Source organism: Puntigrus tetrazona, chromosome 21, assembly GCF_018831695.1.
Source record: "Puntigrus tetrazona isolate hp1 chromosome 21, ASM1883169v1, whole genome shotgun sequence".
Classification (NCBI taxonomy): Eukaryota; Metazoa; Chordata; class Actinopteri; order Cypriniformes; family Cyprinidae; genus Puntigrus; species Puntigrus tetrazona.
Genome location: NC_056719.1, coordinates 11,514,009 through 11,540,256, shown reverse-complemented (window position 1 = coordinate 11,540,256; position 26,248 = coordinate 11,514,009). Strand labels below are relative to the sequence as shown.

At 40.3% G+C, this 26,248-nt stretch overlaps 2 protein-coding genes across 6 annotated transcripts in view; one reads left to right on the top strand and one right to left on the bottom strand.

Moving 5' to 3' along the window:
• The first annotated feature begins 251 nt into the window (after positions 1-251).
• Positions 252-3,379, top strand: zgc:165573 (cysteine-rich and transmembrane domain-containing protein 1). Of its 2 annotated transcripts, none has more exons than XM_043222108.1 (3): positions 252-506; positions 2,025-2,330; positions 2,837-3,379. In XM_043222108.1, exons 2-3 carry the CDS (start codon positions 2,051-2,053, stop codon positions 2,941-2,943), a joined length of 387 nt encoding a protein of 128 aa, XP_043078043.1. In that variant the 5' UTR covers positions 252-506; positions 2,025-2,050; the 3' UTR covers positions 2,944-3,379. The 2 variants fall into 2 exon arrangements, with proteins under 2 accessions (XP_043078043.1, XP_043078044.1); XM_043222109.1 differs by lacking the exon at positions 252-506 and adding an exon at positions 749-935.
• A 1,558-nt stretch (positions 3,380-4,937) lies between these two features.
• Positions 4,938-26,248, bottom strand: part of tenm2b (teneurin transmembrane protein 2b) — a 341,968-nt gene continuing 320,657 nt past the window's right edge. For all 4 annotated transcript variants that reach the window (XM_043221672.1, XM_043221674.1, XM_043221673.1 and 1 more), the window contains 20 exons: positions 24,527-24,721; positions 24,077-24,277; positions 22,785-22,970; positions 21,899-22,045; positions 19,303-19,513; positions 19,102-19,221; positions 18,747-19,008; positions 18,127-18,394; positions 17,631-17,774; positions 16,497-16,749; positions 15,970-15,990; positions 15,443-15,675; positions 14,489-14,643; positions 12,535-13,409; positions 11,309-11,484; positions 10,200-10,435; positions 9,703-9,999; positions 7,941-9,561; positions 7,687-7,817; positions 4,938-6,770 (listed from right to left, as the gene is read on the bottom strand). In XM_043221672.1, the coding sequence (XP_043077607.1) occupies positions 6,033-6,770; positions 7,687-7,817; positions 7,941-9,561; positions 9,703-9,999; positions 10,200-10,435; positions 11,309-11,484; positions 12,535-13,409; positions 14,489-14,643; positions 15,443-15,675; positions 15,970-15,990; positions 16,497-16,749; positions 17,631-17,774; positions 18,127-18,394; positions 18,747-19,008; positions 19,102-19,221; positions 19,303-19,513; positions 21,899-22,045; positions 22,785-22,970; positions 24,077-24,277; positions 24,527-24,721 (6,470 nt within the window). In that variant the 3' untranslated portion in view covers positions 4,938-6,032. The remainder of the gene's footprint in view (positions 6,771-7,686; positions 7,818-7,940; positions 9,562-9,702; positions 10,000-10,199; positions 10,436-11,308; positions 11,485-12,534; positions 13,410-14,488; positions 14,644-15,442; positions 15,676-15,969; positions 15,991-16,496; positions 16,750-17,630; positions 17,775-18,126; positions 18,395-18,746; positions 19,009-19,101; positions 19,222-19,302; positions 19,514-21,898; positions 22,046-22,784; positions 22,971-24,076; positions 24,278-24,526; positions 24,722-26,248) is intronic.

Below are 26,248 nucleotides of genomic sequence, written 5' to 3'. Positions count from 1 at the left end.
CATCCTGTTTCATAAAATTACAGCAATTTGTATTTAAAAAGATATTTAAAAACGTTCATTACCTCGCCATTGCGTAATCGAGGTATAACTGATAAATCTGTAGTGCCTCAGATTAATCAGAGCATTTTAAAAATCGAATATGATACCTTGCGTGTTACCTATGTAACGAGATGAAACGTTTGAAACTTGCGTTATGAAAGCTCGTGACACTTGTGTGTCGGTGACGCATCCTCGTAGGGGCGGGGTCACTGGGTTGCGCTGCACGAGTTGCTGTATAGCGGTCAGCTGATATTACCGGGAGTAACTTTCCAATGGGAGTCCGCGCACCGCTGTCTACGTGACATCACCGCGTCCGTTCTGACCTAATCGAGAAGCGTTATTTTGTGGTTGCAGCTTCAGCGTTTACGGCCGATTTCAGCGACGAGATAATAAAACAAGCACGCACTGAAATACAGCAGAGGAAGTAACAGCACTTGGGTGGACAAAAACTCATTTTTCTTTTAAAGGTAAGAAAAATAACAATTTATCTTCTTTTTTTAAAATGAAAATATATATTAACTAACTCATTGTTATCATTCTTACTTTCTGTATATAATTTAGCCTCTTTAGATAGCGAATGTATTTGTTTGTTGATCCTGTCAAACATTGACTGCTGAACGGTTGGGTTGGTCTTCAGGGTCTTACCGCCCCTCCATTTTCTTCTAAACATAGTATGGCGTACAAAAAATTAAATGTATTGTGTCTTTCTTTTATGATGACGTGATCTTGTTCCACTACTTTAAGTCAATGAAGATAAAACGTATTTCGTGATTAATCGAGTATTTGTGTTTGTAGTGTAAACTGCTGTGTTTTCCCAATGTGTCGCACATTTATTCGCGTGGGCGCGTGAGATCCTGACCTTTGTTTGGCGGCAGGTGAACAATCGTCTTCTTGTTGTGAGTGAATCGGATCCAGAGCAGTCGCCTGATTCTCATTATTACTGCAGTTTCCGTAACACTATACTGCATTCAATGTCACAGAGAGCGAGGCTTGTTAATGTACAGCTCAAAAACATAGATGTACTTGAGATATTTCATCGTTATTCTGTCAGAGTCGGCTCGTATCGGTTGGCGTGTCTTAGTTTAGCTAGTTATCAAGAGTGTACTGTGCCCCTTCTGATATTTTAATTAGTCATTCGTCCTTCAATTATCAGAGTGAGTTAGTTGGTTTTAATAACTTTGAGTACATTAAGTTATTGAATTGATAAAAATTCAAGTTTGTTATTGTTGGGCCCATGGCCTTCTTCCTGGAGGCTCCTAAACACGTGTGATAGGCCTACATGTTAAGTGGATGTGTCCCTGTTCAATTCAACTGGGGTTTCAAAGCTGAAGTTAAACATCCAGTAAGGAATTACGATTTTTCCCTCAATATATTGTCAGAATTCAGAGCAGTCGTTTTGTTTAAAATGGATTTGCCCGGTGTGTATCAATCGTTTCATTTAGCATTGTCTCTGTGTTGTCTGAGCAATGCATTGCCAGCTGGTTCCATTAAAAGCCATTAAGTTAATAATTTACAATCACTGAGTCAAGAGAGCACTGTTTGACTTCAAGCTAGATCAAATGCTCTCAGTTCGCTCATTGCTGTTGTAAGTATATTTGTCAGTGCTGATGCCTTCAAGCCATTGAAATGCTCTCATTCTGTTTGCTATATTTGTTATTTGTCAGTGCTGATGCCTTTTCCATTGAAAGAATATTCCTGTTCATCAGGCTTGATATTCACTGATCATTGGTGATTTTGGGGTGTTTTTGGCCCATGTACTCTGTGATATTTAGTAATAATTAGTCAACATATATAATATCACATTTTTCTCTCTCTCTCTCTCTCTCTCTCTCTCTCTCTCTCTCATTTAACCCTATGTAGAAACAAACAAACATAAGAGGATGTATGCACTAAAAGACTGCTGAGTGATGCAGTTTGTAAGTTAATGAGACAACCAAAGGTGAACCATGTTAAACATGTTGTATAACTTCATTGCCCTTTCTCAGGTCACCTCCTCATCTGCGGTGTGCAGATGAATTACGAGCAGCCTCCCCCCTACACGGGGCCAGGCCCCAGCGCTCCAGGATACCCCCCTCCCGCCGCTCCCGGGTACCCTCCTCAAGGGTATCCTCCTCAGGGATACCCTGCACAACCGTACCAAGGATATCCAATCCATACTGACCAGCCCAACCCTGGTTACCCAAACTACCCTCCTGGACCCCCTGGGTCGTACCCGGTACAGCCAGGATACCAGGGGTACCCACAACCACAGTATGGTGGCCCGGTGTATGGGGAACCTCCAAAAAACACTGGTAAGATCCTTGATTTACTGTCCCATTAAACCTTTTCCAAGTTAGTTATTCAAGTTAGATTTACTCTTAACTTCCTCTTGTAACAGTGAGGTCAACAGATTTACACAAAACACAGCTCGCAGTTAGTGGAAATGTTTGTTGCTTCTAGTTTCTGTACCAGTCATGTGATCATTTCAGTTGTACGGTATGCAAATGATTATTTATCTCGGCGTTCCTCATTTTATCGCGTTTAATAGGAGATTATCACAAGTCAGAAGATTGCAGCATGCTTTTAGCTGTTTAAATTACATAATTAAATTGTTTAGCTTATGTGACCCGCTTGGTTTTTAAATTACACGTTAATTAGATATTCAGCTAGATTTTAATTAGGTGTAAATGAAATGTCTAATGAACTTTTGCATACAGTGGAGACCCTCTGAGACCAACTGAAAAACATGTAATTGCAAAGATACTACTGCCATTCTGAGCAGTGTTTTTTTCTTTTTTCCTTTTTTCTTTTCCTCCAGTGTATGTTGTGGAGCAGGGCAGGCGGGATGATTCTGGGGAGCAGGCATGTCTAACTGCATGTTGGACGGCCCTGTGTTGCTGCTGTCTCTGGGACATGTTGACCTAGAATAATAAGGAAAACCACTGTGAGCCCCTCTTTTATTTGTAAAGATCTTTCACTCCACGTTTCAGTCCTTATCTCTGTGTGACTACTGAAAGCGTAATTGAGAAACAAACAGAGTAATGTTTTGGTTGTCCATTTCCAGTAGTCCGGCTTTGGAGCACCACTTTTTATTCCTTCAGTGATGCACGATATGCACTGAGAGACTTGATTACATGCGTCAAGCTTTTTTGTAGAGGCATATTAAACTGAATGTTTTTATTATTATTTGTCTTTTGAAAATAATACAGATGTCATCTTCATTAATGAATGCATACATTTACATTTTGCTTGTTTATAGACCAGATTTGATAATCAGATATGGCCTTGAATGTTTGAGCTGTCTTAATGAGTCAATCACAGAAAAAGTTTGTTTCTATTAAATAAAATAATGGAAATATGACGTCCATTTCTTTTGTTCACTCAAAAATGTGCTTTCTGTGTAGTTTCTGCACTAACATATACCTAATGGATGTCCAAAAATAATAATGACTTTTCAAAATAATTTTCCGGTTGTGTTGAGTCACTGTGTGGGCTGTTCAAGATGGTCTGGGTGCTCAAACAAAAAGCACTACACAGTCAGTGTTTACAGTTTTTTTTTGTTTGTTTTTTTTGTTGAGGAAACCAATATTAAACACATTTAAATAATAAATAGTGTTTAACTAAATTTAACATTTATCTCCTTTGCCCCTGTAAAGCAAAAATACCATTCTGAACATATAATTGCACATCTTGTGAACATTTTAAACACGATATGATGGAACAGACCTGAACCTTTGCCACAAAGTATAAAACATTCAATTGGCCAATTTATTATCTGCTTTTTTTCTGTCTGCATTTTCAGCTAAAAAGTTAATGCGAAATAGCAACCAAATGAGATAGTATTGACTGCGAATCCTTTTAGGAATTGTTTGCTGAGCTGCAAATGCATTATTAATGAGTAAATTTTTTTTTTTTTCAGTTATCACACTTCACTGGCTTTATTGTCTTCTACTGAAATGCTCCACTCCTCAGATGGCACGCTTTTTTTCTGCTAACATTTAAGCAAGACAAAAATCACATTGTTTGGAATATAGGACAGATTATTGTATCATAATATGAGAACCTGTAGCCTAGATATGTTGACCTCATGGCTTTGCTGGAGCATTTTTTTTTTTACTTAATGTAGGTGTGTGTTAAAATATACAGGGTGACCAAATGTCAAGACGCATCAAGTTCCTGGTAAGCAGTATTTACGAATAGACGACATCCCTTGTTTGTTTGGAGTTTTTCGACTTAACAGAATCTCGAGAGAGAAGTGCAACACTCCTGAGTGATCCCTTCCCCCAGCACCAGTGTACATCACTTCACTGGAAGTGGTTCCCATGGGTGTAAACTTAACACCCGCACTGCAACAGGCTATTTAAAGCAAAGCTGTTCACCATTTCCTCACTGTCAATAGTCACAGACGGTCTAATCATTGGCTTTCTGTCTAAAACCTTGTGGAACCAATGGCTAAACTGTTAAAAATCACTATATTGTTTATGTCAGTCCTTATCATCCACAGAAATCTTTACAAAACACTTCCTGATATTCTTAACCGTCATTCCACCTCACTGACCTCAGACAATCGCAGTTTTGACTTCTAGTTCTCTGGCATTTTCTGGATAAGGGAATAACAGGACAAGTCATTGTTAATTGAGCGTTCACAGTGTAGCAATTTAATGGAATTGCTGAGCCCGAGTAAATTACTATATAGACCTAAATGTAGAGCATTATGCTTGTATTTTTAGACTGAATGCAGTTTTCATGAAACTTTTAGATTCATGTTAGCTGGTTTTTAAGTAGTAAGTACAAGCAATCCAGACCAAATCGCGGTTTAGGAATAAAAAAGTTTTTCCCAACACAAAAAAAACGAAATTTAAGACTACTAAAACAATCATTATGGTCCACTGTAAAGGAAGTAATTCAAATGCAAAAAGTACAAATGCAAATGTTTTATTTTCATAGAATTTCCAAAGAACCTCCTTCCACAGGTGTCTCAGTGTGACTTTGCTAGTTGAAGCTCATATCCACACTGATTTAGCACATTCAGAAGAGATTCTACACCAAGAAAAAAATGGTTTCAACGGCTGCTTTAGCTTTCGTAATATTCAAAAAAGAAATCAACCTCTGCGATGAGTCTTGCAATGGATTTTCACACAACGCAATGATGAAGCCACTTCCTCGAAGAAATGTTCTTGTTTTGATACACCCAAACTGCTGAGTCATGACAGTATTTTACATGTGTAATATGTTTCACAGTTTTAAAAGACTTAAAAAAAACAACAAAAAAACCCCAATATATATTACGCTTTCATCTGTTTTCACTTGCTGAGTTGAATTTAAATTAATGAAATAATAATAAAAACCCAGACAATCAATAATCTCTTACATATTATACAAAATGATTGGCTCATGTTCAGTTTTTCGATCAATGTATCAGCCCCTGTGATTGTCATATATTGCGAACAGAAGAGGACAGACGGTGTGAGCTGATGATTAACACATCCAATGAAGGCCAATTCGAAAGCTCAGCCTCACACGGCGCGATTAAAATCTTAATACAGAACACTGCATCAACGTACACCAAGAAATTTCATGAGGAACCAGACTGAAAGTGTCAAGACGCTGACGTTCCTTTTGAGTATGTTCCAGTGTAGTTTCACAAACACGTATGGGAGCAAGTGATGCTGTTTTATTGAGTACTGCGGCATGAGAGTGCGGTGAACTGATCGTGTTTTTCTGTGATGGTTTGATATGCAGTCATGAAAAACCAAAGCAGTGAGCCATCACACTATCATCACATGAATGTCCGCCACTCACAGCCAGTCCGAAATGACTAAAAAATATTTACCACTTTCTATAAAGTCAAAAGGTCACTACAAAATCATTGTTCACAAGTGCTTTTTTTCGATATTGGGTCATAGTGTTCTTGCTGCTGGCTGTTGGTACTCCATTTTTGGGAAACGTCTCTGCAGCGTTCTGTTGTTTCTCTCCGTAGGAGATGGTGTGGCATCAGCGACGGCTAAACTCTGTTACCTCCTGCCCATCTCGTTCTGTTTGAGGAACTGGATGTTAGCGCTGCTGTCTGCCAGTTCAGGGTACTGCTCTACTGGGAGCACGTAGTAGCCCTCGTAGCCTGCGACCTTCCCCATGGCTAACAGTTGTTGCTTTTCATTTTCAGCCCACACGCGTCCCCCTTCCCTGCCTTCGCGCGCTTGCTGTTGCTCCCTGGCCCAGGCTCCAGACAGCGCCCTCTGGTGAGCTTGTTCCAACAGGCGGCTCCGCTCCTTTTCCAGAACCTCTGTTGACAGCCCGTAGCGGATGCTGTATGTGAGTTTGGCGGAGTGGATTTCCAAAGTGACGCCCCGACGGGATCGCCCGCTGACGGTCACGTTGATCCCGCTCTCCAGCGTTTTATGGCCGCTGCTGAGACCCAGGGCCAAAAGGTCGCTGTCAGCCAGTCCAAGCTTCACGAAGAAGTGGCAGTCCCGTCCATCGATGGTGTAATGCGTGCCGTCCAGATAGATGGCGTTGTTGAGAATCTGTGATATTTTGCGACTGTCTTCGCTGGCTGAGCTGGACAGGTCTGTTAATATGTGACCATCCTTGATAGCGATCATCATTCCTTTGCCTATGATGGGAGTGCTGGTGCCAAACCAGTAACCGGGCTTGTCGCGCTTGGTGCGCCGCTGTTTGTTGAGCCGCCTCCCCTCAAGAACCATAAAGGCCTGATTGTGTCTGTCCACTGAATGCTGGACTCCTGTGAAAAGCTATAAAATGGGTGAACAGTTAGTGACACCTGATAAAGTGGTTCAGCAGTAACTTTATACATATGGCCCTTTTAACTTCTAGTTCTAGGCTGTCTGATGTGCCTAAGGTACAGTATGTGAGAGCATTTCAGAGAATTTGACAGAAAAGTCTTTTGTCCCTTTAGACCAGGGATATGCTGACTGTGCTGACACTAATGTTACATTTAATTTTTTTCCCAGTCTATTGCCTTACAAACAAACAATTGCGTTTCAGTGATGTATTCTGAAACTAAATAGAATTAATTATTATTATAAAAACTTATAGACTAATCTACACTATTTGAATGTTTCTGTAGGACAATGTAAGATGTAATTTAACCCGTCAAATTCAATATATTATTGTATTATCAACTCTCTATGGACACCTTGGCAATGGAATCACCATAGTAATTTTTTAAGCATTATAATATGATGTTGTGATAATTTAGCTTAAAAAATTAAAGACTGTTTCTATAAAAAATGTAATGTTCTATTTAAAACGGGGAAATAAGAATAATTACAGTGAAAACAAAACTACTATGAATTCTACTGCTAAATCTACTACTTCGGCTTCTATAATATAAACCGAAGTAGGATTAATGAGCAGCTGGGCTCATGAGTATTAATCGTGTTGTCTGATTTGCTCAAATTGATTTGCTGAAATCAAAACAGTGACAACGATATGTAAGCACCAACCAATGAGACCTTTCACTGCATAGTAATTGAGGGCATATATAAAAATATGTGAAGAATAATCTGATAATTCTAAACATTATGTGGTCAGTGAAAGTACTGAACATTTGTTGAGCAAATGGTTTCACCATTTTTGTGAAGCCATTTGCTCAACAAATGTTGATTAAACTATTTTAATTGAAAAACATTGCTGAATGAAACTGACCTGAATACTGTCAGAGTCTTGACTGGCAACTATCTCGTAAGGAGGGTCAACAAAATAAAGTGAGTGTCTTGGAAACCCTGGAATGATATTGCTTAGCTGGAAGCCAAACATAACCAGCCAACTCTTCACATCTGCAAGACAAAGTAGAGAAAAAACTCTTTTACAAGCTGTCACAGGAACCAGTGTCAAGTCATTTATGCATACACTCTAAGCATAGCCAATAAATACAAATCAGAACATTTTCACCCTCTCACCTGTAACATAGTTTTTCACATCAATCATATCGCTGAGTGGGTTATTGTTCTTGAACATATACAGGTTGAACGGAGCTGGCTCTTTGCCTATCTTCGGCCACAATGTATGGTCAGGTGCGATCCATCTCCCTGCCAGCACGTCATAGTCTCTCTGGGCGAAGTGCACCAGCTTTGTGAGAGGATCATAAAGCCCTCCATGAAAGCCCAAGATGAGCTGGAAATCCGGGTTGGAATCATGGTAGATCTCTCCGTACGCCGTGTACTGCATCTGTTTGACCATCTGCCCATTGCTGCTGAAGATAGCTAGCGGAGTGCCTACATTGTCAGAGGCGATGTAGTATTCCTCCCCACCACTGACCTCCATTGCAAACAGATGACCCTGCAGGTCATAGTAGAAGGAGGTGATTTCAGCTCTTGAGTGGTTGTAAACATGGGTGACCCGAGTGGGGTAGTTCAAGTCGGCATAGAAATACTGCTGATGCTCGCCTTCATTAGTTCTGCGGGAAACACGCCGACCCAGACCATCGTAACGGTAGCGGACGCTCCAACCTCCTGCTGTGCGGCTGTAGGCTCGCTCGAGAAGACCTTTAGAGTTGTATTCAAAGATATCTGAGCCCCTCTGTGCAAGCACACCATCCTCATCCAGCTGATACTGCATATCGCCAAGCCGCGTGATTCGGTCTCGAAGATCGTAGCGTAGTGGCAGCAGACGGGCGCTGTTACCGGGGTTAAGCAAATGGAGATTTCCATTTAGGTCATAGCTGTAGCGCCAAGTAGACCAGTCATCAACCTTGACACCAACAAGCTGGCCGTCACCATCATATTCGTAGCGGTACTGTGTGGTATTAGCATATGGACCAATCTTTAGTTCACGTTTAATTACACGGCCCATACTGTCATATTGCACCGTCATCCAATACATCAATGAGCGAAAGATCTCATACTGCACTTCTTTGATGCGGCCATGTGCGTCGAAATGTTTACTCAGCGTCATCACTGCTGTGGTAATGATTTGGTTGATGTCGTAATATATGATGCCAAACTTGCCGAAGTGTTCCACCTTACCGGAAATCTCATCGTAGCGGTACAGGTCCACAGGAAGTGGGGTTTCCCCTATTACTGGCTTTATGCTTGCCACCCTAAAGCTGTTGTCATGATAGGTGTAGTCAAAACGAGCATTGACCATTCCTTCCTCTGAGAAGCGGTACATCTGTTTGTCCACCAGGGGGCCGAGTTTGCGGTAGCGAATAGTGCAAGAGAAGCCTCCACTCTGTAAGTTGACCATTTTAAGCACTCCAGTTGTTTCATCATAGCCAAAGGTGACTGCAGTGGCATCATACAGCACCTCTGAGAGCTTTCCAAGCTTCCCATACTTGTAGAGCACACGCCGGCCCGTTCCGAGGTAGAATGTAGCGCGTGGTCGGCCATCTTCGCTGAAGTCGTGGATAATGGTGGCATTGCTCTCTGGGGGGTTGTAGGTGTTGCGAATGTAACCAACTGATACGTGGGTGGCCATAGTGTGTCTGGCCATGCTCGGCATAGTGACCGCCGTGAGCCGTCCCGCTGTGTCAAAATCAAAGACGTACTGTTTCTGACTCTGCTGAAGCAGCAACACCATGGACTGCAGAGTAAAAGAGAGAGAAAAATTAAAGGGTGAACAAAATGAGTATAGCGCTGTAATTGTCATGCGTATATTTTTTACCATGAGTATTTTAACACTGTAGGAAATATCTTTTTGTTGTGGTTAAAAAAAACAACTCACTTTGTCCATGTAGCTGAAGCTCCAAACTTTCCCATCAACAAAGGTTCGGGACAGGATCCGTCCAAATGTGTCAAACTCGCTTTTCTCACTCATACTGCCCCTCTGCAAGCCCACTAACCGGCCGGTGGGTGAATAAGACACATTGACCAGGGCTAAGCTGCTGCTGGGGAGCCAGGTGGCCGGTCGGCCTTGGACGTCATAGATGATGCGCAGAGTGAACTTGCGGTGGTCATCATAGATCTTCTCTGTTCTGGTGTTGCGGTCATAATCAATGGACAGAAGGTTTCTGCTGTGGACCTGTGGGAAAACATTTAATGTTGCTAAAAGTTCTACGTTCAAACATCAAAAGTTGCAGATTTCATAGCAAATCTCAACTGATTGTTTATATTATCACAGAATGTAAAGTATCCCACTGCCAAGCTCCTTTTGAACAGTGCTATGCAAATAAAACTGACTTGACTTGAAGACTAACTTTACTCATAAGAAGAAAAGCTTACGCGCAACTTCCTGCCAAACACTGTGACCTTGCCCTTGGTCAGCTCTTTTCTCATGCGCCATTCGATAGAGTTGAGGCCGCTGTCAGTGGGTAGAGTGATGTTGCGTCTCCCGATGGTCGGGCTCACCGATCCTGCAATGATGTGCGGTTCAGTGTGAAAGCTGATGCCCATTCCATTAGCATAGGACACTCGCAGTGTGCCGTTGTGGTACAGCTGATAGCTATTCCTCACTTGGTCTGTGAAAAGGCACAAAGAAAATAGGTTGGCAAAGAATTCTAAAATAAGATACATAGTATATTATAGGCAAACATTATATAATATTTTACATATCATTATGAATGTACACATGTACACCAAAAACAAAGTTATGCTGACAGCAAACCTTTAAACAATGGCATTTATGTTCACTATTATCTATCTGTGAAATATGTCTGTAATAAGGCGAGTTAATATAAAGTGTTCCCTAAAACCAGCCTCATTTAATTTAGTATGAAGCATTAGTTCTCATCTGACAGTCTATTGTGCATTAGGGGAAAAGCATCACTGTGGGGCGGATGTGTATAATGCAGCTTTTGGTTATAAAGAAGATTTAGCTTAGGCTAAAAGCAGCACAACATCTTCAGTTCCATTTACAAGCTATAATTGGATCAGACGTTGTTTTCCACAGAAATGTACCTGGGAAACACAATCATGTACAATTTCAAAGTCATAAAAAAATCCAAGTGCATTTTGGTACACTGCTAACAAACAGAAGGCACCCAAAGGGTTGGTTTTCGTGTAATCTGTCTTGAGTAAACAGCAAAAGCATACTCTTTACAGGAAGTTACGAGTAAGTTGCGTGAGAGAATCCATCAACACATAATCCCTTATATATAACGAGAAGAGTTTAAACCTTCAAGATTTTGCCTTCTGAACGAACCCCTAAAGGTAAACTGTAAAATGATGATTTGTCTGCTCTGCTGGACAAATTCAAACAATGTGGCCTCCCTGTGGGTAGCAAAAAGAAACATCGGTCTAACTGCCTGCTGTGTGTTTTGGCCTTAATGGATGTGATTTAGAAGGGGAAACGGGGGGCATCAGCACGAGATCTGTGTGTTGTGGGAGTGTACCTTGAACCACAGTGTAGGACGCCTCTACGGATGAGAGATTAGTGATGACTGTGACATCATCATCTCTGTTTGAGCTCTCCATGTCAATATTGATGGTCTCCTCCATCTCACGATGCAGACTGGTCACCACACCAGTGGGATATGTGACGTTGGTTAGATGACCCTCACTGTCATAGCTGAGAAAAGAGATACAACACAAAATTCACTAACACGAATACATAAAATAGTCAGCACTGTTTTAGAGCAATTTATTTCTTTAATTTATAATGAATTATTTTTTTACTAAGTAATTAAAAAATAAGAAGCCAAGTACTATTTAGTACTATTTATAATTTTACTCTAAGATTTTTTTGTTTTGTTTTTAGTTTACATTTTGGTAATTTTGTTATTTGTTTTTGCTTTTGATATATAATTTTTCAACAAGGCTGGATTTTTATCTGTTATTTGTATTTTATTTAAGCTGCCAAATATCTGTCTGTCTGTTTATCTTTCTGTCTAGATCTAGTTCTGGTGTGGGTGCACACTAGATGTACTAAAGCACAGTTTGACATAACCCCCAACTGTACATCTATTTAAATGTCTAGAGCAGTTCTAGCATTCAGACACTAGATGGCTGCAGGACCAAAGAGGTGCTGTGAAAACCTCCCCTGCTCTGACACTACATGGGGATTCAAGTCAGATGCTTAGAAACAAAAGAAGTCAAAATTCATTGTCTATAAAATCATCCATGAGACACTGGTGCCAAATTTTGAACAGTCCCACCCCTTTTTAAATTAAACTCAAAAACCTGCATTACATCATCTATCCGGCTTAACAAAGTACTAAGTGCAATGAAATATCACTAGGTCATTTTAAATTAAGTCAATATCAATCATTTCAGTGCAAACAAATAACATTTTATGTAATCTTGGTTTAATATAGACTATCTTATTAACGATGCCTAATAAACATGGTGTTATTACTACCCACTAAAAAAGCAGATGTAAACAGAATTTGATTAAAAGGAGACTTCTCTGCATATTGCATCAGTTATTCATCAAATAATAACCGAACATGTCAAGAGATCTAGCACAGTTATTACCCTTACCATAAGAAAGTTATTATCATTGTATTCCCCCTGAAACTTTGCAACTTTTTGTGTGTGTGTGTGTGTGTTTTAAATTAATTTCCTTAAGATTTGCCTCAGTCTCCAAATTCTATTGTCACATTTCACATTTTACACTCACTTGTAAAAGTTTGTCCATCCAGTTTCATCTGACTTGGAGGCTAAAAGTTCTGTGTTAGTGTAATAACTGAGCTGTGCCACTTCCTGGCTGAGGGCGGACACTGAACGTAGGCTGCCGGCTGGGTCCATTCCCAGTGTGACCACCTGGTTCTCTGGCAAAAGCACAAGCCTGATAGAGCCAGACGCCTCCCTTCTCACCCGAAGTGTATTGTTAGAGGCATCGGTAACTGCTGCCAACTCTCCATCCAGCCCGTAGGTAAAGTTACACAGGGCCAAGCCTGTAATGAGGCTAACCGTCTGCCTATGAAGGCCGTCGGGACCAAACACATATAGCTCCTGCTCCAGAGATGAACCCACTTCATACTGTCCACTTGCTGTGGCGTTAGGGCGGTTGCTGCGGACCGAACGTACACGGATATTGTTCAGGTCAGCGATGTATAGGGTACCATCTGGTGACACAGCCAGCGAAGCAGGACAATTGAGGCTGGCGTCCGCAGCGTAGCCCTCATCTCCTGAGAAACAGTTGCAGTTGACGTCATTCTTGCAGTCGCATTCGGAGGCAGCACCAGCCAGCAGGGAGATCTCGCCGCTGGTGCTAACTTGCCGTATGCGGTTGATGCGTTTCTCATCCGTTTCGGCAATATAGAGCACACCTGTGTGGGAGATGGCGATGGCTGTGGCACTCTCCAAGGCAGAATGGATGGCTAGTTTGCTGAGCGAGTAATCAATGCCAGGGACCTGGCAGTGCATGGGCCGTCCTGCAATAATGCTGACCTGGTGGTTCTCAGAGATACGCAGGATGATGTTATTCTCCAGCACATACAGAGAGTTGTCCATAGGGTTGATGGCTAGGTCTGTAGGCCACTCCAGACGCACCTGATGTTAAGAAACATTAAACATCGAGAGTACATTAATGCAAAAAAATTACAATACTTGGGCATGCTGAGCAGTCTTCGAGTGTAAATTCAGCTTTGCCCAGTGGGATTTTCCTGCTTTTGCTTTTGATGTCTCTCTTTCTGTTCATTTGATCTGTTTTATCCTAGCTTCTGGTCAAACTGAATGCATTTCCCTATTCTGACAGTAGATTTCCTACTGGCATTTAAAACACATAATGTATCTTTCAGGTGGAACAAATCAGCAGGCCTATGAATTTATTACAGTGATAGACAAATGATGACAGCTGTTTGATTGATAATCCTGTTCCACTGTTTGTCACTGTCATTGACAAACGTTAATACCCAAGGAGACACTCTGACAAGCAAATATTGGCCAGCGCAACTCAAAAACGCAAGGATGAAACATGAAGAAAAATACATTTCACAGCGCAAACTGAAATAAACAGGCTGAAATGTGTTTACAGAACTGTGTTTGACAGTGTATCTTTATGCTTTATGGGGCCTGTACATTTTTAACAAACAATTTTCACTGTATTTTTACATAATTATAACCTCTACATTAAAATCAAATATGTGTGTGTGTGTTTTTTTTTTTTAAAACAAGCATGTTTGATCAATATTAACTTACACAGTTATCTTGCTAAAAAGAATTCATTATACACTAATGAATTATACAAATGATCTCTCTCTGTTAATTATCAAGATTATTTTTGTAGAATCAAAGTTAATTTGAATGTATTGTTTCTATGTAATGGCACATATTTCACTGCTTCTGCATTACCAATGATGTAAATGAGTAACAAATGAAGCTGAAGGATTTTTATATCCACTGAGATTGGTCAGGGTATGTATGCGATATTCAGTAAATAATTTTGAACTTGTACGCTACAGACAAATTCAAACAAGATGTGTTGCATCTATACGTGTTATAGGGCATCTGAACCACGCACTTCAGCACAGATTTCAACAACCGTTCATATATTTTTAGGAGCACGATCCTATCCTGATAGACCGTCAACTGAGTGCAAGTGCAAGAGAGTTGAGAAAAGTAATTACAACCTGGCTGACATCCATGCTGGAGTCACAGCTGAGGGGTCTGACTGCAGTCAGGTCATTGGTCTTTATCAGAGTGGAGATAATGCCATTCTGATCCACTTTTCGTATCATGGTAGCATCCACAAAATACATCAGGCCGTTCTTATCCAATGCAATACCTGTTTGAAAGAACCAACAGTGAAGAAACTCAATACATGTGCATGATAAGGCTCTTATTAAGACATTCTATAAATATATACACATAGTTAGCTGGTATTAAAAGGACAGCTGAGACAGAATTATCTATTGATGTAATTGTCTAATAATTATGGTAATTTTCTTTTTCTTAAACGTTGCGTCAATGTCACTGCAGATACTCCTAAAGAATTTCACTGCTCCCCAAGTCTCTGATTGATTTCCCTCCCATTCCGATATTCCAGAGAGCAAGGTGATTTTTTAAAGGCAAAATAATTAGTAGTCTGTGTGTGTGGGAGCAATGACCTGGAAAAGAGTCAGACGCTGTGCCGCTCGACTGCTACAGTTTGATTCACGCTGTCACGGTGATCATGTCGGAGTGCGTTTTATTCTGAGATAAGAAGGCAGAGTCGGTCTCTGAGTGCAGTCTGCTAACCTTACGATCTCACTTTACCTTCTGTGTCATTTATTTTCCTCACATCAGTGGCCAAGCTGGGCTTTAAGAACGATGTCTGGAGTCTAGAGAATTACAGGTTACTGAGGTTTGTGATAGCATAGAAAATGACAGTGCCTGGTAACTGTCTAAGGGATTAAATGTTGATGCTTTCTAGGTCCATGGAAAATGAAAATGTGTCTCAGTTGTAATTGTGAAGCGTCACAGCGTGGAAATGATACTTTGTCTTGCGTAAAAGCTAACTCTGAATAAGTTCAGGGTGTAGTATTTTGCAAGGTGCAGTACTGTGTGTGAAAACCAAAATATTTCTTAAAAAAAAAAAAAATCACCTCTTGGGCTCATTAGTGTGGCTTCCACTGCTTTGCCTCCATCACCGCAGCGAGCTTCATCGAACGGGACGCACTGCTCTCCTGTCCCCGCTACTACCTGTGAGTTATCCAGCAACGGTCGTGCCCCATTCAGAGAACGAACGCGGTAGATCTGCCGGGAGTTGGTGTCTGACAGGAACAAAGAACCCGACACCGGATCCACTGCCAAGTAGTACTTATGGCTTGGACTGTTGCTATGGAAATAGGGCAAATGGAAGAATGTCTCTTAATAAAATCCTCTGACAAACAGCCTGGTTACCTTGGTGAACATGATGAAATGTGAATAGTTCATTGCTGGTAAAGTAATTGGAGCTCAAAAAAAGAAAACACTTTGATAGAAAGGGAAAAAAAAGGTGAAATTCTGCTGAATGCAATGAACTGTAGAAAAGAGCAGGACACAAGCATAACAAATCTCAGTTTTCATTAGTATGCTATTTAGACATGCGCGCATGATGAACATTTTTAGATGATGCTTTTATTTTAATTACCTGTGTCTTAAATCTTTATTTCTTTATGAAGCGGAGGAAGAGAAAAGAAAAAAAAGGCATCAGTTAGAACAAATTATCATAACATCTCATTGTAAAAGCTATTCCAGGTGTTAAAAACATTATCATTATTATTATCATAATAAATGTACTTGGTGTAGCAGTGCATGATTTATCAATGTATGTCAAGTGTTTATTATTATCTTTCATCAAACTGCAATAACTGTTGACTTTGCGGTCAGTGCCACTGCTCTGACATATTGAGCTGTGGTGCTCATGGGAAACCCTTGATTTCACAGAGCAATATCAAATGACAAGTCTGAATTATTATTTATCTTCTTCTGACAGCTTTTCCTGTCAGTGGATCTTGGAATTTAAGCCTCATGCATATTTGATTTAAATGTGATTTGATTTAGAACCAACTCCAGACAATTATTATTTTAACAAAATATTCAGTTCTACTCTATAATGTCTTATATTTTGGAGTAATGCAATACCCTGTTTTAATGTTGTAAAGCTATTAGCTTTACCTGAGCTCCAGTACAGCTGTGGTATTGAGGGACGGATAGACCCTTCGCACAAAGTTAAGGTCACCCACATACAGGTTGCCCTCTCCGTCACAGGCTACGGCCATCGGCGCCAGCAGTTTGTTGCCCTCAGCCATCCCGCTGCAGCTTGGACATGAGATGCTGCGTCTTCGGCCATTACCCATAATACTGTTAATGATGGGCGGCTGCTGCTGGGAGAGGAAGATATTCTCACCGCTGCCCTTATGAAGGATGCCTGTGTGAAATAAATCAAACACTGTCACTAAGCGCAACCGAGTGAGATTTCAAACATGACATATTTCTAATGGTCTTTACACGCACAAATGTGATGATTAAATGAAAGCATCAATTTCTACAGAGTGACATATTTATTGCATTTCATGATCAATAGTGTGAAACCAGCAGTCATTAAAGACCTCATAATCATCAATAACGACCAAAAAAATTTGCTGGTCCCGCAAACGCACAGACTTTTACACTAATACACTGATGAAATTATGAGCTATGGCAAATGTGCAAAAAAAGAGCAATACTAGGCAGAAAGTGAGTTATTTTATAGTGCACTGGCATCGCTGTGTGTCCTTATTTGACTTTCCACTAGCCAAGCTCCAATCACAATAAATTGTTTTTCTTTTAACACCAACCTCCCTATCTCCTAAAGCAAGGGAATAAGTCTTTGGAAGGAGAAATATAGTTGCTGCAAAAGCCTGAAGATAAACAGGTGTGAAAAAGCTTGCAGTAACTTCTATTCTATAATGTGACTTAATACCAGCACATTGCACACAGTGTGAGTCAGTAATGACTTTTTTTGGAGAATAACCATCAGCTGCAGAGATGACCTATCCCTTCAAGTGTATTTCACAATACAAGTTGGCTCATTGTAATTAGCCTGATCATTCAGGGATGGACATTTCTGGCCACTACATCTATAATCAAACACACCTGTAAAATTACTCTTCATGATTACTTGAAACTTACAGAAAGGAGTGTTTGAGTAGAGATGGAGCTAAAGTCAGAAGCATAGGAATAATGAATGTATTCACTGATGTCACTTCCAAATGACCTTCACTACTGAGTGTATTAACTTTTATATGAATAGGTTTATCCATAACATACCGCTGCGGACGTTCAGCATGTGGTGTTTGTCTAAAGACCAGCCGCCCAAGTTTGAGGGGTTGAGCTCGTATCCCTGCAGCACAGCTGTCCTTTTCTCCCACAGGACCTGACTGGGACATGTCTCATACTCGTACCCCACAGATACTATAGAGAAAGATTGACAGATGGAGAGAGGGATAGGAAAGAAATGTGAAGAATGAAAGGCGAAAATGACAGAGAGGGAAGACACTTAGAGGAAGAGCAAAGCTGTGCTATCTTAATTAAACACTCCATCACGGAGCGGGGACATAACAATTCATTAGCTCACAGGAGGAACTTGCCGCTGGCACACACCATAATGGATGAGAGACAGACAGTCTCATTAAACTACGAAACTATCTGTGTTTTGGAGCTCAAATTAAGAGAAGACACTGGGGAAGAGACAATAGTATAGACAAGAAACAAGATAACAGCTAAAATACACCTGTTTCCTGACATGACTCCATACTCCACTTACCCAAAGCCTCGGTCAGGCCATGGACCCTCTGCCTGTAGGCATCAGTCTTGTCCCAGATATAAGTGTAAGCCAGGTTAGGAGATGCATGGAACCACTTCTGAAGGAGATGACCCTCCACGGCCACCATCAGGTGCACTTTAGCCAGGCTGAGAGGCACTAGAGCCGGGGTCATGATCACCTTGAGCATTGAGAGGTAGCCTGAGGTCCTGGAGCTCAAGTAGCAAAGTTTAAGACTGGTGCCGGGAATCTCCACCTGCTCGTGAAGCACCTGGACAGTGAGAGGAAGCGAAAAGTGGGTTAACGGCTTCTCGAAATGCTAAAAATCCAAAATTCCTGCAGCTGCTGTCAGTCTTTAAAAACTGCCTTGGATGATGAGATAAAAGAGATGAAATGTGTGCTGCAAAGGGAACCCATGATTGCAGGAAGGAATAAAGATGTGTATGAGTCAAAAGGAGTTCAAGAGCGACAAACGAAGATTAACAACAAAAGACCAGCCGATAGTAAAGAAGGAGAGTAATAGAGAATACAAAATGCAAATAAAAAAGCCAATGGAAGAGTGGGATGACCTATGTGAACATGAATGAAATGAGAAATGATGGTAAGGGTGTTGAATGCGGCACCTGGCTCTCAGGGAGGATGTGTCTCTCTGAAGGGTTAGAGCTGAAGAAGGAGGACAGTGGGGAGGGAAGAACCACAGGATCAGGCTTGACAAAACCACTCAGGTCACATCTGGCTGTAGTTTTCTCTTCTGTTTGTAGCACCACAGTGTCCATGGCATAGAAGCGATTCCAGGGCAGCCACACCGTTCTTTCCTGACTCAGAAATGGAGCTCGTTCAAACCGTAAAGTCAGAGAACCTCCGCCATTGGCCACCAGGTCAAAACTAAGTAGAAATGTGATAGGAAATATACTTTAGCACACATTCAACTGCATGTGGAGGTATTGAAAGAGGTTTAAATATTGGGAAGTTACTCACGCGCCATCCTGGCGGGTCATGGTGTGACCATAGTGAGGGTATTTTACAAAGGTCACGTTGACACCCACCAAAGGAGTGCCGTCTGAGGTCAAAACCTGACCTCGAATTAGAGATGCCAGGCTGTAGGCACACAAAAATACAATATTAGAGCGTGATGATTTTAGTAATTTAGTCCATCAATGTACAAGGCAAATGAGGTACCTGGCATTAAATGGGTTGATTCCTGGGATGATGTGAGTGCTATCTTTACCCACAAGCATCTTGATTCTGTCATAAAAGGAAGGGACTTTTTGGACCTCTGATTGGCTCTGCTGGATAACCTGAAGTGGGTCACGTGATCCACGGCACAGAGGATTGGTCACACAAGAGCTCTGCGTGCAGCAGTCTGGATCCATGCAGTCAACCAGACCATCTGAGTGGAAAAGATGTCACCACATGTCATAAGCTTTAGGTCTGTAACATGCATTAGCAATGTGCTACATGAATTTTGTATGAAAAAAACACTAGGTTTGTCACGATACCAAAAATTCAGTGTTTGACAGAAATGCCAGTGCATTATCTTTATATATACCATTGAACATAGTCATATATTTTACATAAAATATATAAAGATTCTGAAAAAAAATATCTGAAAAAAAAATATTAGCAATGGAAAAAAAGATTTCGCCCTTAATTTTAGCACCTATTTTGCTTATTCAGCAAATATGCATTAAATTAATCATATTTTTCATACAGTGATATATTACATTTTATTAATTAATTAAATTGCTAACCCCAAATCTTTGAAAAGTGTTGTCTAATTTACAGTTTGGATGTTTTGACACATATCTGATTTGTAATTATTAGCCTTGCATGTTCACGTCTTAGAAAATTTTCTTTGTGTTCCAAAAGTATTGAATTGTGCTTCAATGTTATTGATACTACAGAAAGATTTTTTTTTCTAGCATCGACTAGGTTCCAGAAGTACCAGCACATTTGACATCCTCAGCACACAGTTTCATGGTTTTAGAGTGGCAGATGGTTTAAAGGGACTTCTGAAGTCTCTCTGTTCATCTGCCATCTTATTCTCAGAATATGTACTTTTGATGAACCCTTCTCAGTTCAAAACCCTGCGCTGCTTTGATGTCATGAGAGAGAGAGACAAATAATATGATTAAAATAACCATAATAAGCTCAAATGTAGAACTTCTCATCATTATGGAAATGAAAATGAACAAATCTATTTATTTATCCCCATTGGGGTAATGAGCTCAACTGATAGAAGTGATCACTGAATTGAACGATGCTCTAGTTTCTCTTTCTTTCTCTCTATCTCTCCTGGTTTCACTGTTAGAGAACTTACATCAAAGTCACAGAGGGCATTGCTCACACCCAAGAGAGCTTGCCTTCCCGTTTCATCTTCCTCTCTCTTCCCATCTCTTATTTGCTGCATATCGCAGTTCACTGTAAATACACACCCTTTCAACCCTTCTCCCTAAATGGGTATTTCTTGATCCGGAACAAACTCACAACAAGAGCCTGTTGCCAAAGACTTTTGCTCCATGTTGTTTTGCCTGGTGCTCTCTGATCTCTCAGGTTTCTGTGAAGTAACCCCCAAACAAAGAGCAAACAAACGAGAAAGAAGAAAGAAGCAGGAAGTTGTGTACGTCTGGAGAAGGCTTGTTTGTGACTGGGTCTGATTGAGTAGTAAATTCAATTGCCTACTTTAACAAGTATTTTGTGATCATAACCATGTCAATTACGCAAGTCTCAAGCTCAAAGTTGGCAGCCCTCTGCATCTAAACATCACAGACTTACGTCATTGCTAAATTCAAATGACACAGAATTAAAATTTCAATGGTTTGCATGGTTTTGTATTACGAGGTCCAAAGCATTTTTACAATGCTTTATGAAAAGCCTGGCAGATTAAATAGGAGAGTGAAAACACACAAGAGAAGATTCAGTGGGGAAAATGAAAACATTTTAAAACGAGAATCAACAAATAGTTCATTCTAAAAGCCTCTCTGTGCTCTTAACTGGTCTACAGGAGACGCTCAGTGCTTAGGGCTGACTCTGAACATCCACCTGTTATATAATCATTCTGCCTTGGGGTAGTTTCAAATCCCTCACTCTGCCAGCCAACAGACGCATCACCTTGTGATACGGATGACTGAAGCTGCTCTATTCATCCGTTCAGAGCATCTTCATATTGCTCATATCTCCTAATAAATTGTCACAAAGCAGCAGTATGTAGACAAATCTCAATCCACTGTATTAAAGGGGTCAGAAACTGAGAAACTAAAGAGAAATTCTAAAAATAAAAACTACCTGTTAAGTTTCAGAACTCTAAACTTTGTTAGTCTATGCAGAAACCAAACGATACAGATGGCTTAAAAAACAAGACAGGACAAGCCATTTGCATGGCCTTCCTTCTGATCCCAGTTTTATGAAAGAGTGCATGCATTTTATTTTAATGGACCTGGACCTGAACAGTCATCATTCTGATCAAATGTGGGGATTCTGGTGGGGAGAGTCCTCCACTTCCACACAGCTCTCAGAAACACTATAGCTGCATCACTGTTCATCTTGCTAACGTGTGTGTGGACTTCAAGACCCTTTAAAGCCACAAGAAAGTTTGTCTCAGTTTGAAGTATCGCTTTAACAGCCATCTAGGCCTTAACATTGGTGTAACAAGAACTGTTCTAACCTAAATGTCTGCATCTCATCAGTTGTAACTTTTATCAAGTCTTGACAGATGTGATACATGTGAGGCCAAAGGGGATAGAAACAATTTCTGCATTCAACATGCATTTCTCACCTCCTTCATTGTCCTTGTTGTCATTGCAGGAGGTCTCCATGGCAACACTACAGCCTGGCCCTCTCCAGCCAGTGTGGCACTCACAGTGCCAGCTGTTCTGACCCATAATGCATTGCCCATTCCCATTGCACAGACCTGGACAGCCATCTGCAAGAGAGGAGGGAGAGATTGATCTACTGTGTGATTATTTTAGATTTTGGTTGATTTAGTTTGGTGCCCATAAGAAATGTTACTTTCAATTTAAAACTCATTACCATATCGACAGCACGCATGCCACAGACCACTAAGAAAACCAGTCAGACGAACTCTTGATGGACATCAATTATCAATCAACCCAAGTGAAAGCATTATGGATTAATTTTTGGTTGACTGCTACTTTTGGCTTGTCAATTCAGCATGAAGAAGTGTTGTGTGCATGGAATCCATCAGCTATAATTGTCTGAAAACAATGATGTGAAAACAGTGGTGGAGAGGGAGAGCTGTACTCATTAGCATTAAAACAAGCATCCTAACACATGCAACCAAAGCGGTATCCATTAGTATTCCTCTTCCAGCTGGACTCCAGAGCTCAAAAAGTCATTTAATATTCTTATAGATGCGGATCACACAGTGAAGACCGTGTCCTTTGCTCTGAATGCGATTATAAAATAATGGCAACACACACCAACATACACATCCGCACAAATCTGTTTTTGTACTCTTTGTGCTGATGCAAACATGAGCAAATCAATCTAGACCAAACAGGAAAACAGCAGCCAAAAAAGTCTTTGAAAGACACTGGTGTAAAAGAAGTCACAGAACCGAGGGAAATGCCTTTGACTAGCTCAAAGCTTCAAAGCAGGATAAGACCATGTGTGTGTGTGTGTGTGTGTGTGTGTGTGTTTACCGATGGTGCAGTGCTCTCCGTTCCAGCCCTGTTCACACTGGCACTTGCCATCCCTGCAGGTCCCATGTTTCACACACTGTGGGTTACACAGTCTCTGGTCACAGCTTGTGCCTGTCCAGCCCTCCTCACAGTGGCAAACACCCCCGACACACACTCCATGGCTCCCACAATCTGCTGAACACACCTCTGGAGAGAAAGAGAAAGAGTTGATTTTACACATATTTTCCCCTCTTTATTATATTTTTCTTAATTCAATTATTATGTTTCTTATTATGTTTATTCTGTTATCATTAATTCATTTTATTGTGTTATTTACTTAATTGCTATTTGCTTTCGCACAGTTTTAATGATTTGCAGCAAAGCTGCAAATGTTTGGCAATGTAAATAATTACATTGCTAAAACAGCACTAATTATTATACTGTTTTTCATTTGTTATTCCATTGTCAATAGCACACTAAAATATTATCTAAATGGCTCTTTTTTTTTAAATAAATTATAACTTTTATTTAGCATGGATGCATTCAATTAAAGTGACAGTAAGGACTTAAAAATTATGTTTCATAAATGTTTCCACAAAAAAAGTAATTATAATAAAAAATGCTTCAAATATTCCAAATCAGCATATTAGTGATATGATTTTTTGAAGGATCGTTTGACACTAAAGAGTAAAATAATGGCTGCTGAAAATTTACTTTTGCCATTAATGGAATACATTACATTATAAAACATACAGATATAGATACTTCACAATATTTCTATATCACAAATTCTTCAGTAATCACCCACAATCCATTATAACAAGTCACTATTTGTGTTGGATGCACCATGTATATTTTAACCAAGTCACAAATTTTTTGAAGAAAGATGCTGATGAACACTATATATTAAATGCAACTCATTATTTTTAGTTCAAACAAGTCTCCTTTAATTTATACATTTTATTATGTAGATATATACTGTTTTATTATTATTATTCTTTTTAAAGATTATTATTATTATTATGATATTTTATTCATGAAGACTCTTTTGGATTGCACCTTATCCACCAAAGGAACTGCGTCCACTAATTTTTTTGGGGAGTGTTTGTGCCGTTACCTGATTTGCATATGAATCGAGTGCTAAAACAGCACACGCAGCGAGTGCAAATAAACAACGCTATCAGCGGGCGCAATTCATGCTTAGTGAATCCCCCCGAGAGTGTAGATGGATGAAAATGAAAGATTACAATATATTGCAGCACAGCTTGAGAAGACAGTAAGTGAGAAGGTGAAAATGGCTGATGGGAACACACCCGTGGAGCAGTCGGGGCCCATCCAGTTGGGGTCACAGCTGCAGAGGCCCGTGTCAGGGCTGTAGGCTCCGTGTCCGTTGCACTGATCTGGGCATTGGGCTCTGGACACGTCACATAGAAGCCCGGACCAACCTGGCTTACAGTGGCACTGACCGGACACGCAGCTGCCATGTCCTGAACACGTGGGGTCAAGACAATCCACTGTAGAGAGAGAGAGAGAGAAAAAGAGAAACAGAGAGTTTTTTCATTCCACTTGCTTTTTTCTTCTCTGGCCAATTTCTTAAAAGCCAGATCAATAGGCTGAATTTCATCACTTTAATAAAGTTTATTATGCTTGTACCAGCACGCTTTTATAGCAGACATTTGAAAACCGAGATTCTCAGAGGAAGAGGTTTTTCTGACTTCTGAAAAGAGTTTTGAAAATGAGATGGTTCAGAACGCGCTTGTTACCTTCCTCGCAGGACTCTCCACGGTAACCCGCTTCACAGGTGCAGCTGCCCTGGGTGCAGGTCCCGTGACCGCCACAGCTGGGGTCGACACACTGACCCTGCGGCACGTCGCACTCCAGTCCCTTCCAGCCGCTGTAGCACATGCACACACCCTTGCTGTACTGTCCGTTCCCGCTGCACAGCACGGGACACGCCACTGTAATGGAGACGGAACCAAAGGATGCAGGAGGGAAAACAAATGAGGGAGTGAGGGAAGGACAGAAGACGAGGATGTTTGAGAGGAATTAGTGAAAATCAGCTTCATTAAAAGAAGTTCAGGTATGAAATGTAAGATAAGATAAGAGAAAAATAAAGCATAAAGAGTTAATCCAAACAAACACACTGAACTGTATGAAATCACCTCAATCGCTGTGTCAAGGAAATCAAAGTAATTCACTAAAAAAGCTGTTTTCAGACAGTGTGCAAGATACATTGCTATTATCTTATGTCCTTGTGCCCTAACAATAAGCAAATGTGCCCTTCTGAACATTTTCTTGTCATATACATTATGTATGTCTGGCATGTGTCAGTGATTGGTTCATTTGGATGAACCAGAAAAAAAGAAATTATTAATTTCTGTGTGTCAACTCAGAATGTTGTATCTTTATCTATTCTTAATTCATAAACATTTCTTTTCAGGTTTGACCCTTATTGATTTGACCCTAAATAAATTATATAATCGGACACATACTTTGCACTACTTTTAAAAATGTCTTATGCTCAAAAAGGCTGCATTTATTTACTTTATCAAATCTGAAAACAGTTCTTGTGGAAACAATTACACATTTATTTGGCAAATATGAAGTTTGAAATAATGCATTTATTTAGAACGGAAATGTTTTGTAACAATATAAATGTCTTTATTGTCACTTTGTGTTGTATCATTGCTGAATAAACAAGTTTTAAAAAATATTAGATTAAACAAACTATTCACAAATTCCATGTGTAGAGTCATTAACCCTCGCATACAGTTGTGACTGAATTAGAAATATTCTAATTTGATATCATATATTGCCCTAAATTACATAAATGTTCACATACTGTATCAAGTGTCCCCCCTTAAAAAGGATCCGACGATCACACAGTGGACTTTTTCAAAAGAGCATCATGATTGTAAGTATTTTAAATTGTGCGTAGTTTTTATCTTGACAAGTTAAACTTTGTTGGATAGTTCCTCCAGCAATAGCCAGCTTGCAGTTTTCTGTTATACTTTCTGATGGAAAATTGCCTGGAATGAATGAATGAATGTAGAAAAGAAGAGTGCTCTCTATTCAGCCTCAAAAGCAGCATAAACACTGCTGAAGCTCTCTGAATATGGTGATAAAGCAGACTATGCCTTGTGTAATTAAGGTAAGAGATTCAGAGGCAATATCAGCTGCACTCTCTGCTACTCAGAGGAGACGCCATTTGACAGTAATAAACTAGCTGTCTATAGCCTCAGGTGAGCTCAAACGCACACACACACACACACACACACACACACACATATTTCTCTTTACGAAGCCTCCACTGAGAGCATTTCATCACTCAAAAAGATTGGTCTGGCACAGTAAAGCCAACAAACCCATCAGACATTTCGGCATAACTGAGACGGGATTAATCAGTGATGTTGTAATTCATCCGTCTGGATCTCAGAGTGATGTGACAGTGTCATAGAGCCGCTACGACAAATGGCCAAAGCTTA